At 40.2% G+C, this 17,337-nt stretch overlaps 2 protein-coding genes across 4 annotated transcripts in view; one reads left to right on the top strand and one right to left on the bottom strand.

The window, feature by feature from the left end:
• Nucleotides 1-546: 546 nt before the first annotated feature.
• On the bottom strand, nucleotides 547-7,754 carry bet1l (Bet1 golgi vesicular membrane trafficking protein-like). 2 transcript variants are annotated; one of them, XM_050072970.1, is made up of 4 exons: nucleotides 7,682-7,754; nucleotides 3,958-4,043; nucleotides 3,673-3,729; nucleotides 547-2,191 (listed from the first exon to the last, which is right to left on the bottom strand). In XM_050072970.1, the coding sequence occupies exons 1-4, from the start codon at nucleotides 7,698-7,700 to the stop codon at nucleotides 2,024-2,026; spliced, it is 330 nt and encodes a 109-aa protein (XP_049928927.1). In that variant the 5' UTR covers nucleotides 7,701-7,754; the 3' UTR covers nucleotides 547-2,023. The 2 variants fall into 2 exon arrangements, with proteins under 2 accessions (XP_049928927.1, XP_049928928.1); XM_050072971.1 differs by lacking the exon at nucleotides 7,682-7,754 and adding an exon at nucleotides 7,069-7,093.
• Nucleotides 4,050-17,337, top strand: part of LOC126407700 (plasma membrane calcium-transporting ATPase 1-like) — a 50,489-nt gene continuing 37,201 nt past the window's right edge. The window contains exons 1-2 of one of the 2 annotated variants that reach the window (XM_050072841.1): nucleotides 4,050-5,677; nucleotides 14,101-14,391. In XM_050072841.1, coding sequence (XP_049928798.1) covers nucleotides 5,644-5,677; nucleotides 14,101-14,391 — 325 coding nt within the window. In that variant the 5' untranslated portion in view covers nucleotides 4,050-5,643. Of the gene's footprint in view, nucleotides 5,678-11,472; nucleotides 11,773-14,100; nucleotides 14,392-17,337 lie in introns of those variants that run through there. The other variant, XM_050072842.1, reaches the window with a different exon arrangement.

Below are 17,337 nucleotides of genomic sequence, written 5' to 3'. Positions count from 1 at the left end.
CTAATTGGCAACTGGGTGGCGCTATAACAACAGAAAAATGCTTCAAAATGGCTAAAATGAGACCGATCGCTGTGGCTCCCCCTGTGGACCAATGTTGTTGGTGTTTTCTAATGTTTGGTATGACTAAGTCATGGTATGGTATGCTGTACATAATCACGGAAACTGTCAGTGCGTCATTCTGTCAGTCAGTCATTCTGTCTGTCCCACGTTTTTCTACTCACTGACGTGGTCAATCTATGTGAAACTAGGTGACAAAGCTACCAATGGGTTTGGACTAGTACAAATATATTTCTTAAAAAAACAACAAAAACAGTGATGAGATATATTGTTGAAATCTATAGTGGTTTTTATTAAAATATAATCTACTCTCATTTGGTTTTCAGAATAAATCTGTATAATATTCTCCATGGCATACAATAATTATGAAACTAGGCTTTTATCTAAATTTAAGAATATTATAAAATTGCAAGTCATAAAATATTTTCAGTATCACATTACGCCTTAGACCCTAAATTAACTGTGCGGGAAAAAAATCCACAAAAAAAGTTCCACAATTAAAATCATTTATTACATGTGTATTAATGATAATAATAATTAATAAAAATAATAAATGTCTGCTGCGGGTGATGAGCCATCCAGTCAGCTGGAATGTAAACAGAGAAAGGAAACTCTTTTGAATGCTCTTAAATCTCCTGCAGTCTCTCTTCAGCAGTGATGTGCTGTGCCGACTTAATGTGGAGTACAAAAACAAGACAGAAGAATTATGCAAACTGTCCGTGTAAACCATAAACAAAACAGATCCCAACTTTTAATCATCATTACTTGAGGGAAACAGGCTTTACTGCAAACACACACTGAACTTAAATTGCTCATCAAACCAAAGTAAAACAAAACCAACACATTTATGTTTGTTAAAAAAATAAAATCATGTGCAACAGTATCAGTGTTAGCCTGTAACTTTGTCTCCTGTCAATCAAGATCTATACAATTTCACTGCATGCTAACAAGAGCTATCTGCTAACACAAACCCTTGTTAAAAAAACAATAGATTGACAACCCTTCAACACATGGTGACATCACCTGGTGCCCTGAAGACCAGCCAACAGCAGATGGCGGCATCACATCCTGCTCCCTGCTGCTGCTGTCTTAATTCCACACTACATAAATAATATCTGAGATGTTGATGGCTTGAGCACCTTGTCATGTTCCTCGAACCAATGCTGAGAACTTTTTTTTTGGGGGGGGGGGGGGGGGTCAGTGTCACTGGTGAGTAATTCTGTCAATAATAATTTGAATAAATTAGTTACAACTCAAAAACTACTTTTAAAGTCCAGTGTGTAGGATTCAGGGGCATCTGTTGGCAGAAATGGACCATAGGTGTTGAATCACCTGAAACTAAACCTCAGAATGAGCCCTTAATATCTACATACGGAGCGGCTCCTCTTCCACTGAGCCCACTATGTTGTTTCTACTGTAGCCAACAATGGACAAACCAAACACTGGCTCTAGAATGGGCCATTCGCATTTTCCCCCGTTGTTTTCCTCCACCCTTGGCACACAGGAGAAGTGTCAGTTCTGCAACCAGATGCCACTAAATCCTACACACCTTTTAAATTACTGTGTAGTCTGGAAACGAGGCACAGCCACTCATTTGTGTTGGGCGCTTCTCCCACCTGAGCTCTGTTTAGGCTCCAACTTCTCTTTGCCCATATTAGGACTTCCTGGCTGCAGGGTCAAACATGGTGCTGGGCTGAAAAGCCACAAACTCCAGGCATATGTTTTTTTGTTTAATAGACTCCAGCATGTTGGGTATGACCAGGCTCACCACCTTTTCCCCTGCTGAGCTGGCCGGCGCCCCCGCTGGTCAGTTCAACAATACAACAAAATGTTTCCCGTCTACTTCCTGTTTGTTTTCTCACTTTGGTGCAGAATAAAAAGTCTTTTCCCGTGCAGGAGAGCCACAGAGATGATTTATCAAATATGAGTCTGCAGTCTCAGCTCCTGGCTGATCTTTGTTTTCCTGTCAGCGTTGGATCCTGGAGACCATGTAGTAGAGCAGGAAGAAGACCAGGACCAGGCCCACAGAGACGTAGCAGAGGATGCGGCGGTTGTCTCTGCCTGATCGGACCATGGTGGAGAAACGCTTCACGCTGCCGCTCAGCAGGCCCGTCGCACTCAAGAAGTTTGAGTCCTGGAAAGAAAAGGACAAGAGAGGGAGAGAAGATTGTGACGGAACTTTTATTAAACCGGCCCTTAAACATCCTCCAGTCACATATTTAAATCTGCATTTAAATCCAGAGGAGTGATGTGAATGGGTCGGCAGGTCATTAACACCAACAGACTGTTTAATGCCAGTCACTTGTCCATCTCACAGAACAGATTCACTTCTAATTTATTAAATGTAACCCTCCACACAGACTCTGAAAAAAAACAAAACATGTCACTTCTCCTTCTTACAGTCTCTTTGCGAGAGTGAACCTGGAAGCTAGAAACTTTTTTGGCGCCAGGCGAGCAGCTCCATTGGAACGAATCTTGGCTTCCGGTATCTAGTTACTATTCAAATCTATGTTTAAGTCCAGTGCACTTCCTGGGGGCTTACTTTGCTAAGATAAAACAACGATCATTTGGTTTCCACTCACTAACTACATCTACCAAGAGGCTTTAAAAGTGTAGTTATGGCTCAGAATCATGGGATATGTAGTTGGATGAAAATAAGTCAGCTTTTCACAAAGACAGGTTGAAGAAATCCTCTGAGAGAAACAACAAATGGTCCTGTTTTTTTTTCAATTTTATGTTGAGGCATTCACTCACATTCAGCTACATGAAAAATATTTACATTTACCTTATTGTCATGCATCAGATGTTCATTTTTTTAAATCAACGTTAGAGGTCTAGAGTTATGAAAGGCACTGAATATGACAGTGAACTCAGTATATTCCTCTGCCAGCTTTTAGGACAGGAAATTAAGGAAATTCCTCATTTCATGTTGAACCTTACGGCAAGATGATTCTGTTAGTTGTATTTATTCTAGGTTTGTTTTTCTGGTTCTTGTTTGTTTGTTTTCCTTTCTCTTAAAGCTGTTTATGTTTCCTTGTGTGTTGTGTGCATGTGGATATTTTTTGTGCTGCTTGTTTGTTTGTTATTTGCTTGTTTTGTTTCATTTTTAATGTGTAATAACGTCAGGTTTTTGGGAGTTTTTGTAGTGGATTTGTGTCGGGAAAGGCTCTTAAAATGCCTTTCAGGCTTCCTTCCTCTCCTGCACTGAAATTAATCTTTTTTCTAGTATGCATTTTGTCTATTTTTTATCTTTTAGTGCAAATAAACTGAACCTCCCGTTCACGTCTTACTGGTAGGAGGCCCCGGGGCAGACCCAGAACACGCTGCAGGGGTCATATATCTTGTCTGGCCTGGGGACGCCTCAGGGTCCCCCAGAGGGAGCTGAAAAGCGTCACTGGGGAGAGGGATGTCTGGAGTACGTTGTTCAGCCTGCTGCCCCCTCGACCCGGCTTCAGATAAGCGTTTGAAAATGGATGGATGGATAAAATAAACTGAAGATTTAATTTAAATGGACACCTACGAGCCAATCACAAACAAGCTCTTTCCAGGGACATGGCGTGTAAATATACATATAAATTAACATATATGCACACATACACACAAACATGGACTCACCATGCCATCCAGATACTCATTCTGATCATCAGCCTCTCTGTCGATTTCGTATGCCAGCTGTCAGATTCAGAGACAGGACAGATGACAGAGTTAAAATAAAAGACACATCTTACACATTTTATCCTTTCTAGAAAATGAATGAGCAATAACATCAGATTAATCTTTATATTATCACAGGGTCAAACTACGGGACAGTGGAGAGGACATAGAGCAGATTGTGAGGAAGGAACATAATGTGTATATATGGAATGGTACTTCATTGTTTAACTGTTTGTTGTGACTCACAGATTTCAGTCTGGAGACTTTGGTGGCCAGGTTCTCAGCCAGCCGTTTGTTTTCAGTATCCAGCATGTCGTCCACAGAGCCATGACCTGGAGACACACAAACACACGGGATCAGAAATGAATCAGTGGTTGCTGTAGACATAATTCTGTGTCAAGTCTTAAGTAGGTTCTATTGTTACATTCTCGCTATTCACTTACAAATAAACTGATAGACCGACAAATAAGTGAAGCCTGCCTGAGCCCCCTGTAACATGTCAGTCAGTTAGTAAACCTGAAACACTTTATTTTACTGTCCCCATAGTTTCCTAATAGTCTCCTAAAAGGGACTGAGATGTAACTGCAGTACGTTAGTAAGGTTCCTAGATATGCAATCTGGTACTGTTCATGGGTAAAATGGAAGATCATACTTTCAGTTTTTCCAATTAGTAAGAATTCAACTTTTTTTTTTAATCATCTGGTAATAAACAGCTGCTAATGAAGTCTACATAAATATTTAGGTGCTGTATTATTTCTTTGTTCTGTCTAAGGAAACTGTAAAAGTTTTATAGTTTCCCTGGTTCTGTCTTAATAAATCAAAAAAGGCCTGTCTGTAGTTTTTAAAGCACTTGGGAGGGACTTTAAATGGCTGCACTCTGTGTTTAATTTATCACCAATTTTCAAAGAAAATGCCAAAATTACACCATTTATCATGGCAAGAATCTGTAAAAACAGAAATTATGGTTGGATCTTTAAATTTCCGACAGTCCTTGAACACATTATGTGGGATCAACACTTCCATTCAGGGTAAAAACAAAACTAAACATGTCCAAATCAAACCTTATTTCATCAAAACCTGTTTAATCTTTATGTCTCATTAAACATTTTGCTAAAAATAAACCGTTTGCACTGACTAACCAGCAGGCACGACAAGAGTGAAAAAACTGAGGCTTTTTTAAACTCCAGCATTTTGTCTTTAACTTTCAAACATCAACCAGTCAGTTTTTAAAATTCATTCATTCATTTTCTGTAACCACTTATCCTACAGGGGGTCGCGGGGGTGCTGAGGCCTATCCCAGCTGACACTGGGTGAGAGGCAGGGTTCACCCTGGACAGGTCACCAGACTATCACAGGGCTGACACATAGAGACAGACAACCATTCACACTCACATTCACACCTACGGACAATTTAGAGTCACCAATTAACCTGCATGTCTTTGGACTGTGGGAGGAAACTGGAGCACCTGGAGGAAACCCACGCTGACACAGAACATGCAAACTCCACACAGAGGGGCTCCCCACCCCAGGTCACCGCCATCATGATGCCAGTTTTTAAAATCTATCGAATAATTTATGGTGGAGGGAGTATCGTGCATTTTTCACCCAGATCACTCGGGATGGCTCAAAGAAAAATATTTATAGCTTTGGATAGGATAAAAAAAAATAGGTAAGAACAGTCCCTAAATCATTTATTTAAAACTGCACCACTTGTCAAGGGTGTGTAGTTGGTACGGCATGACCCGCCCTACTCTCCCTCTGATTGGCTACTACTTGTTGCATCTTTGGTTGGATTGGTTTGATTCAGGCATTACAGTTTAAGAACGTCAAGGTAAGCCAATCGGAGGAGGAGTAGGGCAACATGGGGCGGGTCTTGCCTTCCACAATCAAGTATAAAATAATGTGCATAACGACGGTTTTCCTTACTAACAAATGAAGAAGAAGAAGATATATAAGTTAGTCAAAGGTAAGAATATTCATAGCTTTGAGTATGTTTTTAAATTAATTTAAGCGTCGTTAAGAAAGATAATCTAACAGCCCGCTGAAAAGGGCGCCACCTAACGTTCATGCCCTCTTACATCAGTGAGCTAAGGTTAGCTAACATAGCAAACCTTAGCTAACAACAGCTGAACATTACTTTTAATGGCGGTCGACATGTAGAAAAGCTAAGTTAAATCTTATGACAGCCATAGGCCACTTAATTACTTATGTTTTGTCAACTGACGAAAAATAATTAAATAAGTGAGTGAAATTTAACCAGATAAATTTCTCCTGCGCTAAAGTTAGGCTAACGTTAGCTGCAGTCCACATAATGACCGTTTATTAGCGTTAGCCAACGTTAGGTTCAATTCAACTTCAAACTCCAGCTCAGCCATTAGCACAAAGCGGTGGGTGGGTCAGTGCTCAAGTGTCGTGGCTGTGGACGGGGAGCAGCTTAACGTATTTTAGACTCCTAAAAAAGACCACAGTAAAGTGAAGGCATTAATTTACCGTTTTACCCTGCAGTCAGCTCTTCCCAGTGGGGGACTGAAGCCCTTATATCGCCATCTTTAAAGCCACCAGACTCAGCTGACAGAAACATTAATTTTAGCTCACAACGTAGGGGAGCAGCAGATATTAGGCATTGAGAGTCACTAAACAGCCTTGAATGTGTGAGGTCTTAACTGCCACAAAAATGTCATATAATTTAATTTATCCATATTTTATTTTATTTTATCAAAAGTGAGTCAAACTCCACATTTATGATGCTACAAATCGTTAAACCTACATCTGAACCCCATTCTGTCTTTCTATTTTATTTTGCACTCACCTGTTAGCAAAATATATACAAGTCTGACTCACTTCATTTGCATGGGACTACATATACTTACCTTTATATTTAACTGTACTGTTTAAATAAGAGAAAGATGATGTGTCCAAACATCAGTCTAAAATTTGAGATTAAAATTAAATTGAAAACGTCTTAAAATGCATTCACTTTAGATGCCTGTAGACACAATGATTTTAACGCTAAAAACATACAGACCAAAATTAGAATTTTCAGATCTTGAATACAAACACTACTGGAAAGCTTCCGAATGATATAAAAAACTAAAATAAAACAAAATAGAGCTGGACTTTAAATCGATTAAACAGTCTGTCTACTGAGTATTTGATGGATACATTGATTAATATATCTTTACAGTGTAATAACGATGCACTAACGTTAACTCCCCAAATGAACCTAACATAGAGTACGTTCACACCAACTGACAGCTTTCTACCAAACGGTCGGACACCTGCTGAGTTAAAGCCACTTAACGGTTGCGTTAACTAACATTAATATATATAATTACGTTAACTTAAAGCACTCCCTACCTCCCGACAGTTACACTTTCTCTTGCTGGCCTGTGCCATTCCTGACTGATGTATGACATGACACCACTTACCACTCTTGTGTCGGAGTGTAAATAAGTATGCTAAGAACCCGGACTACCGTGTCCTGCTAACGTGATTACCATGTCATAACAGGACTACCGTGTCCTGTTAGGGTGACTAGAGGAAGTGGTCACAGGACATGGTAGACCATGTTTTTCCTGTTGTTGGCATTAAGCGAACATACACAAGAATTAACTTCTTAACTGCGCGCGCATATCAGGGACGAATTAATCATCTTGACTCCCTCTTGCGCAGAGAATAATGGTAGAGTATCACGGGCTGAGCAAGCCTTTCCGTTCATGGTGGTCAGGACCTGTGTGATGTTGAAACAGATAAACAAACAGCTAAACTCTTCAGCTAGTTAGCCTGTTAACTAAGATCCACTGTTAGCCTCCAAGTGAAGTAACTACCGATGTAAACACTGAACACACCGCTGATCTGATGTTTCGTTTAGGTTATACACTCGATCACACAGCTGTTACATCAGCCCTGACCTGCTCAGGACGGTTAATGGCTAAATATTCAGAAGTGAGTACGTGTCAAAAAACATTACCTCTATTCCAGTCCGCCATGTTGCCGAGTGACGTCACGATCAGCTGTGTTTGATAGATGCATGTGAGGGCCACTCCCCCTGAGAAGATCACAGCTTTCTTCTTCTTCTTCTTCTTTATTGGCATTACCGCCACCTACTGGTGAGGAGTGTGGATCGTTCGTGATTTTATCTTAAATGTACTAATTCTGACAACAAGGGAAAAAAATCTTAATATAAAGAAAATGTAGGCAAATGAATAAAATGATGCTATACTCTCTCTCAAACAGATTTGTCTCCTAAGACAAATGCTTGATAATGCTTGATAACATGTCGGTGAAGATTCTCAGTCAACCAGGTCATGGTAATCATAAGTGCTATATCGTAGGCAACTGGATTTGCTTGCGTTTCTCTCACTCAAACTTTTTTGTAAAATATCTCTTAAATCAAAACTTAATTTTTTTAAGGTCCTCTATGTGTTCCCTTCTCTCAACCTCATATTTTCCAAAGTAAAGTATAACATGTTCTAAGGTTTCCTCCTGGTCACAAGAGTCACAGTTTCCCGAGTTATGTTTCTTTATTTTAAATAGTATGCTATTAAGTCCTGGATGAACAAATCGTAGTCTTGATATTATAGTTTCCTCTCTGCAGGATCTCACCGTCCTTCTCATCACACCTACATTTCTTTTATTCTATAAAACCATCTGTCTGTTCTTTCTTCTTCCCACTGCTTTTGCCACCTTTCTTTTAACTTGTGCTTAATTTTGGTCTTCATTTCTGTTTCACTTAAAGCAGGCATGTCCAAAGTCTGGCCCAGGGGCCAATTGTGGCCCACAGACCAATTTTAATCGGCCCTTGGCTTGACTTTCAAAATATACCATATGTAGCCCTTTACAAAACAATAGTTTTACGAGCAAGATCACTTTGTATTTTTACGCTTCACCTCACAATGATAGGACTATCATACAGATTGTAGACAGACATCATGTAGTAATAGTTCATTTAAAGATAAAAATGGTTGCATTTGTCTCACTTTTTTTGTTTTAAACCCATTTGATGCGAGAATCAGTTTGCCCCCGCAGGTATTTTCACATTGTGTTATCTGGCCGCCAAAAAAGTTTGGACACCCCTAACTTAAAGGGACTGGTATGTCGATATGATTAATGATCTGAGGCTCATGAGATACGATAGTATTCACTGTCAGAGTGGAAAACAACCAAATGAAAATAAATGAAATGAAAAAATAATTCAAACACACATCAAATTGCATTGACATCTTTGATTTTATATCGCCAAGAAGGGGTGTGGCTTTACATTTTTCCCTAAGTGACCATATGTGCCAGTCTGGACTGTTGGCACATGCAGCTAGTTGGCGGCATGAATGTCTAACAGGTGAGTAAAGTTAGCAAGCAGTATCAGTTTGTATTTCTGAAAATGCCTGGGAAGTGCATGTGTAATAATGTATGGCTGTGACGCTATATTAGGCTTAAAAAATGTGGTAGGATATTATGGAAAAGTTTTTGAAATTCATTGGTAACAATGTGGGATCACTTTGTTATGGACTAACAGTATACTGTGGTAAATAGAAGGTTTTCCTCCAACAATAAAACACAGAAGATTAGAGATTGTCCTAAATTCAAGGTGTGCTGTGTGTAGTGTGTTGACTATGGGTGACCACTGGGTGGAAGCACACACACATACACACTTGCCCAGTGCTCAGTAAAACAATTCACCCAGAATGAACTTATCAAGCAAGTTTATCTCACAGACTTTAATCTTCTTATGAGATAAATTGATTTATTTAAGACAGTCTCTTAAGTTGTAACATGCAGTGAAGTGTGTACTAGATTAAAATGTGTATTAGAAATTTGTATCAATTATGGTTTTGTGGCTGCATGAATCAGAGCTCTGATAGACTGGTGACTGAGGGACGCGTGGTTGTTCCCTCGCTGATCCGCCCAATCCTTGAACTACTTTGACAGAGTGAGTTTTAGAGTGTGGGGTCAAAGGTCATGCTAGCTCAGTGTGAAAACACTATCATGCAAATGTGAAACAGTGATATCACCCCATGTGTGTGTTCAGTTAATCCTCCTGTGTCTCTATGTGCTGTAATCCACCTGTGTGTGTGTGTGTGTGTGTGTGTGTGTGTGTGTCACGTGTGTATGTGCCACCTGACGTCAGCCAGCATCACTGCTGCTCACAGGGCGGGGGGGAGGGACGTGTGCGTGAGTTTTGTGTGCGAGTCTGTTAGAAACCAAAACAATGGTAGTTCAGAACGCCTGGTAGTTTTGCAGGGATCATGTTTTGTTTTGTTTTTGTCGTCCAACATGGAAGTTAAAATCACCCTGGTTCCCTCAACAAAAAGCCAACTGGATTTTAACATTGGATTTTGGATTATTGGAGGACATAAGCTCTGTGTCAAACAAAAGTTTACGATCCCAGTACGTTTTGTTCAGCGAGATAATCTTCACAAAGGAACTTCACTTTTATTCATTTTGAAGTGTAAATGCAATCACCAGAAGTAAAAAGCTAACGTTAGACTATAAACAGACTACACCAAGGTCGTATGGCATCACCGTCACCACCTCAACAAGGCTGTAAAACCGTTATGGCATGATAACGTTTAATGTCCCCCCATCAACCTCTGTAGTCTCATTTAGACACTTGTTGGCAACTGCCTTTATATTTTGTGTATGCTTATTGGGGATGATAACGATCACTCAACAATCCATTGATTGGTTGTTAGAAATTTGATCAAATGTGTGAAATTTAATCAATCTATTGATAGGCTATGCTTGGGCGAGGCAATGTATCAATATTATATCAATATCATAAACATGAGACTAGATATCTTCTCTGGTTTTGAGTTTTGTAATATTAGTGTCAAGGTATTTGGTAAAAAACACTGTGGCATTTGATTTTTTCCATATCGCAGTGCTGTTAGAGTTTATGCAATATGTTGCTGTCAGCTTTGATTGAGGAAAAAGCACATTTGGTATTGTTTGATATAAGCAACGTTAATCACAATCAATTCATGAATTGATTGTTAATGTTACCAACAATGGATTAAGTAAAGTGCTTACAATTTGCAACCCTAATACATATATCAGAGGTGTAAGAAAATATCACTACACTTGAGCATCAGGTATTATGTTTTGTGATCCTGAATCAATTAGCGAAAATGCTACTGATTTTTAATTCATAAGTTACATGCAGATATTCATGGCATTAGTTCATTTTGCATTGTGTTTAAACCCCCAGTCACTAGACCCATCTATCTTGAGACATTTGAGTCTTTCACTTCTACGTAATAACATATTGCTAGCTAGTGTTAACACAATGAACACTGGGCTCTGAAACAGGCAGAGTAATAAAGGACGCACCGCTAGCATTGACAGTTTTCCTGAAATTAGATTATGCTAGCCTGTTTCAGTTCTTTTATCACAGTTAACTGGTTGCTAGGGCGTTTTCTGGTTGTTGCTTCCTGTCTTCAGTTTTACATCTTCTGCTCTGTTTGGTGTATTCCTCTCTGCAGGTGAAGCTGCTGCAGGTTTAGATGTGGTGTGTGTATAGACATGTGTGTAGACCTGACCTGTGTAGACCCAATCTGTGACTTTGTGCAGACCTGGTGTGTCTCTCAGCAGGAGGAGCTACAGCAGATTTAGATGTGGTGTGTGTAGACGTGTATGTAGACCTGCTCTGTGTAGACCCAGTCTGTGACTTTGTGCAGACCTGGCGTGTGTAGACATTGTGTGTTGTGCTCAGCAGGAGGAGCTGCAGCAGCAGCAGTCTTTCTGGCTCTCACTGAAGCCACAGATTGTCTAATTAGATTAAGCGAGGCTTTCCTCAGATAATCAGTTAGCCAGCTCCTGTTTTTTCCTCCGATGGAGCGCTGCTTGTGGCTGTGAGCTTGCTGAAGGTCAAATTGAATTTTTGAACAACAGGCTGGTTTTGGAAATAAACTGTGGTCTAGGAGCAGGTCTGCAGACTGCCGGCTGAGGAGCAGTGGCTGGGTTATGGGCTGTTTCTGGAGCTGTGAGTGTGACGCTGCTCAGAGTAATCAGACTGCCACTAATACCTGCTGCTGCTAACAGGAGGCGATGGGGGAAGTTTCTGTAAGTAAAGCCTTTCTTCTCCTCAGTGATACAGTAATGTTATATCAGGCTGGCTTTGAAAAGTGTTTATGTCAAAAATCCTGAGTGTGTTTTCTTCATGTGGAAGGTTGAGTCTGTTTTTTTATGCAGCTATTGTTTGTATAATATTATGTACTGCTGTGATTACTCATTCATTATTAACTGATCCAAAGAGAATTTTATAAAAATCTAAATGATCCTGTTGCAGCTTCTCTAATGTGAAGATTTACAGCCCTTCAGTGTTTCCTGTTGTAAAACGAATCTGTTTGTGTTTTTGGACTGTTAACTGGAATAACTAATGAAGCTCTAGTTGTGTAAGCAGCAAAGCTCTATCCACCAGTTTGACCAGATAACTTGTCTCTCAGCTCGTTCACCTCCCAGTAGTTCTTTTCCTCCTCTCCTTCCTGAAACAGGCTGCTTCTCTCTTGCTCAGATTAAGCCTCGGCTGACTGATTGACACAGATTACAGTTGAAGGCACAGAGGTCACAACCTGTGAGGAACAAATATAAAGGCTTTCAGTTCACACACCAGCAGGCACAATACTCTACACCACACATAGATATTCATCCATCATGTTCAAAGTGAATCAACAATTAAGATGTACTGATCTTTTTCTTTTTTGATTGAGTAACCTCTCAGTTAACAAAAAAAACGTAACCACTAGTTATGGTGAGAACTGAATTTGTTCAGGAGATTTGAAAACTGAACAAACTCTGAACGTTGTTTAAATATTTTTCATCCTCCTGCTGACCCACACAGAGACTTTAAAATGAATATTTTCTGTCATTAAGTTTGTTCTCGCCTTAAATACTCCTGATTGACTCCTGCTGTTGCCCTTGAGAAAAGTAATGTGCTTAGAGCTAAAATTGGTTGTCAGGCTAGGAAGGATAAAACAAGGAATTCTGAAATAGTTTTCATATTAATTATTTAGATTACTAATTGTGTTTTCAATCAAATATTTTTATATGATGATGTACATGATGAGGTCCAAAATAAACACCCGCCAAGCGCCAAATGCGGGAAGATTTTCTGTTTGGCGCGTAAATCTCAGGAGGCTGGCTTCCACACTGGCGGGTAAATGTTTGTACCAAAATAGTCACCTGATAAAAAACTATGCGGAGTCTCTACAATATGTTGGTGTCATTTATGGTCGCACTGTTTCTGTCCTCCTTTGTCTTATGTGTCAGAGATGAGTTTGACTCTCACAGTGACAAGCACTTCATGGTGCATTCAGGAGCCCCTCGTGAACTCTGAAATCTATATTACTTTGTACAGCAAATAGTGTGGACACCAACCACGGTGCATTCATGATCACCTTGTAAACTCAGTAATCTAGACTCGACTGGCCAGGAGGGTTGTTTAAAATGGGAGGGGTTTTTTTATTTTTAATTGTTTTACTTTGTTGAAATACATCTGTCAACACTTTCTTTTTCTGTCCCAACAGCATTAGATGCTAAAATCAAAACAATATCCCATTCATTTCTACATAGACAAACTTTGAACATTTTAAAGTTGTTTTACTGCAGCATTTTAAATAATTAGATACTGAAGTCATGCCCAATATACAGACATGTTGACCAGTAAAATATGCATGTTTGAAATAAACTTTACTAAACTATCGCTTGCCGCCGGTTTGCTGCTTGCTACTGTTATCTTGGACGATAGAAAATATGCTTGGCTGGTGTATTTTTACATCTACTAGTCCCCCAAAGGAGTCAAAAAGTTAATTTCGGACAGTACTGTGATATTAAAATTGACAGTAATCACACCGTGTACATTTGCCTATCTACATTATTGAAAAAAATGCAACTGGATTGAGAATCTCAAATTTATTATAGTTATTTTCAAAAGGGAGACCTTTACACAAACTGGCATTTTTAAAAAATGGTTTCAAGTTATAGTAATAAAACATTTGTTTAACCAAAATAACACCTCTGTTTTCATTCCTTTAGTCATTTTAAATTATAATAAGAATAATTCTGTAATGCTGTGATACCGTGAAGCTGCAGCCCTATTTCGGACACTGGTGCACACTTCAAAACCTCCACAATCCGAGGAATTTAATTCTAGAAGAGAAATTTGTTGACATCATATTTCTTGCTAGGAAAAAGTCAAATTAAATATGTCGAGACATAAGAAATATCAGTCATTTAAGACCAGAAGCAATACCAAGCACATGACCTTGGTGTCCTGTGCCCATCCCTAACTGTCCAGTCGCGCCCTTTAGGTGGTGATATTTCTACCTTTTTCCCAAAGAGTCACTTGTTTGTTTTCCTTCTGAAATAACCTGATCTATCTGTCCCCCACAGTCACACAGTCCCTGTCAGGCCAGATCTGCACCTCAGGCCGACCACTGAGTCTGTGTTTTTTGGGAGGCCTCTGTCGAGAGCCAGAGGAAGGAGACATGGCCAACAACTCTTTTCGTGGGTCCAAACATGGCCGACGTGGCGAGGCCAACCACGAGGCAGAGTTCAGCTGCTCATTGCAGGAGCTGCGCTCACTCATGGAGTTACGAGGAGCAGAAGCAGTAACTAAGATCAAGGACGGTTATGGAGATGTTAACGGACTGTGTGCCAGACTGAGATCATCACCGGTTGAAGGTAAATATGTTGAGAAACTCTGCTTCTGTGTTCAGTTTGTGTTCGCACTGACACCATCTCTAAAACATCAGGGATGACTGCCAGCTGGAGCATCACAACACCAGACATGTGAAAGTAAAACTAAACTTAAGTTCAACCACAGGCAGTGTGATGCTCCACTGTGAATACAGTTTGGTGTTTTCAGTCAGAGCCACGTTGGTATGTAATGATGTTTTAGGCCCCTTTACTGGTGACTCACCATTAAACCAGCGGAGGACATATGAGATTTTGTCTGGCTCGAGGGAGCGTTGACTGTATGATGGTCAAAGTCGACTATGTCCTGCAGCCTCTGTTGATCCTGCTCTGCTCTCTGTCAGCTTCAGGACAATATGAGACAACCAGCATGTTCCGGTCTCTAAATACAGCTTTAAATTAAGAGTCACAGCAGCGAGGTCAGGATGATTTATCTTGTTTCTGAGGCCGTTTTAGTGAAGTGACTGAAAGGGTTTTTAAAGATGTTGTCAGAAAGAAAGTCCTTTTACACTTTGTTGGTTGTTTGTTCACCATCAACAGTAAACTGAGATGAAACTGTTGGGGATGCTGTACAAAACCCACAGTGTGTCTTTAACCAGGGATACACTGATTATTGATCTATCAGTCATTTGACTGGTATCAGCACAGATGGTGATCATTTTCTGCTTAGTTTTATCAAAGTTGGCTGCACACGCTCAGTAACATGACACCAACTCATCACATCTGTGTGCAAATTGTGCAAATGCAACAAGTGCACAGTGGTAGGTCTTGGATCCTCAAACTGTAAGGATGTGTCCAAGAGCACCAACTATCTTGGTTCATGTATTACCAGCAGAGCAAAATGAAAAAGGGCTTGGTGAAGTGAAATAGAAATTGGAGGGAGTAGTGATGAATAAATACACTTGAACCAGTCACATTACTGAAGTCATCACATCACTATAAGCATGAAAACTATCTCCACAAATGGAAAGATGCTTCTTCGGTGTTACTGCAAGTGTTTAGTTTGTTAATAAAACCACCAGTGTTTCTGTATTTTACTAAAAATAACTGACATTATTCTCCAGATATGATGACAAGGCTCTGCGTTACTATTAATACTAGGCTATGACATAATAACCGTCATCTTTCGAGATTTCGCTCTTCTAACGGATTAGAGTTTGCTCTTTCTGTGAATGAGTCTCCATCCTGTCTAGTGAGATTAGCCTCCTGATGTACACCCAAAATGTTGTCAAATCTTGCACTTAATAATTGCCAATGCAGCCTCCAAGGTGCAGAGGAAACAAAATATCTTGCAAAGAATGAATAAATAATACAGCTCCAAATCACTGAGATGTCATGCACAGGATTATTATCACATGACATCTGTGTTAGTGAAAATGGGTGGGTAAATTGCTGTGGAACTTGACAAATTACAGACATGGCAGATTTGCACAGCATTCAGATCAGACACAACTTCCCAATTATTACATATTTCTAGAGGTCAGTATTAGTCCTGTGTGAAGTAAGGATGCTTTCTCACCTGCCCTGTTTGGTTCGGTTCAATCAAACTCAAGTTCATTTGCCCCCTCAGTGCGGTTCGTTTGGGCAGGTGTGAACACAGCAATCACACTCAGGTGTGCACCAAAACAATCAGACCGAGACCTTCTTGAAGAGGTGGTCTCAGTCTGGTTCCAAATGAACTCTGGTGCGGTTGGTTTGTGGTGAGAAGGTGTTCCGACCTGGATGTGAAGCAACTGCAGTCACATGACACATTGTTTGGGTTAAACATGAGCATGTTACAGTCCTGGAGGATTATTAATGTGCACCTCCTCCTGTACTGCCTTAATATGCACATTCAGCACATCCAATGCATCAAAACATTGTTTTCTAGTTGGAGCCGCGCCTCGTTTTCAAACTGTATGGTTTGACTAAAATGAACAATGACAGCAATATAGTCCATGATGAGCAGCGCTAAAATCAACCCAGACTGGGACCAAAGCAAGCGAACTCTAGGTCTGAAAGCACCTGGGACCAAAGCAAGCGAACTCTAGGTCTGAAAGCACCCTAAGACTCAATTTCTAACAAAATACCAGCAACTTGCTTTGTGCTGCCTCTTTTGAATGTACCCTCCATCTGTTTGTGTTCCTCCTCCCTCCTGTGTACCGAGTTTGTAGTGCTGGGCACCAAAATGTCACACAAACATGCAAAGCACATTTCAAGGTCAGGGAAATACCAAACTATCTGCACACTGCTTGTGCTAGTCGTTGGCCTGCTTCGAAATCAGAGCCCTAAGTGTCATAAGAACTGAGGCAGTATGTCGCTGTCATTTGCAGACCATGATATGAAAATGTCCTCCGCTTCAATCTGGCTCTTATCTTTGTCCTGTCAGTCACACTAATAGGTCATGTAGTGGAGGCAGTGATGCTCATTGTGTCTGATCAGCCTGTAAAGCTTTTCTATATGATGTGACCTCTGCTGAACCCTGGAGGGTGGGAGCTGGTGGATCATGGGTTAGTGTGTGTTCTCATTCAGTGGATGACCAGAGGAGTTTTGTGTTTTACTTTAAATACTAAACTTAGACTCATGACTCGAGCGTGACCACAGGTTTGTACAGAACACTGAGCTGCTCTTTTAATGAACATCTGGCTTTTTGTATGAGGAGGCACTTTTATTACATATTGGTAGTTGATCATTTTTCTGAATTATCCATCTTCTTTTAGATTGCTGGGTCTCATATTGACCCACAGACAGTGGACTCAGTATGTCCCAGTGTGTCTTAAGGGCCGTCCACACCAAGAAAGATAACTGTAACGTTAACTATAACGATAACAATGGCAGCATCCACACCAATGAACGATATTGTTGTGTTGCTAGGTTACGCCAAACACACACTGCTCGTTGCGGTCAGCAGGGGAGCAGAGTGATGGATAAAATGGATATTGATGACCTGTTATT

This window comes from Epinephelus moara, chromosome 20 (genome assembly GCF_006386435.1).
Source record: "Epinephelus moara isolate mb chromosome 20, YSFRI_EMoa_1.0, whole genome shotgun sequence".
NCBI lineage: Eukaryota > Metazoa > Chordata > Actinopteri > Perciformes > Serranidae > Epinephelus > Epinephelus moara.
Note: the sequence above shows the minus strand (reverse complement) of the source record. Positions and strands in the feature narration are given on the sequence as shown.

What these genes read in the sequence shown, in the direction of transcription:
- bet1l (XM_050072970.1), bottom strand. An exon ending in AAGTCTCCAGACTGAAATCT is followed by an intron (nt 3,730 to 3,957) that starts GTGAGTCACAAC and finishes TGAATCTGACAG; the next exon opens with CTGGCATACGAAATCGACAG. An exon ending in ATGAGTATCTGGATGGCATG is followed by an intron (nt 2,192 to 3,672) that starts GTGAGTCCATGT and finishes TTTTCTTTCCAG; the next exon opens with GACTCAAACTTCTTGAGTGC.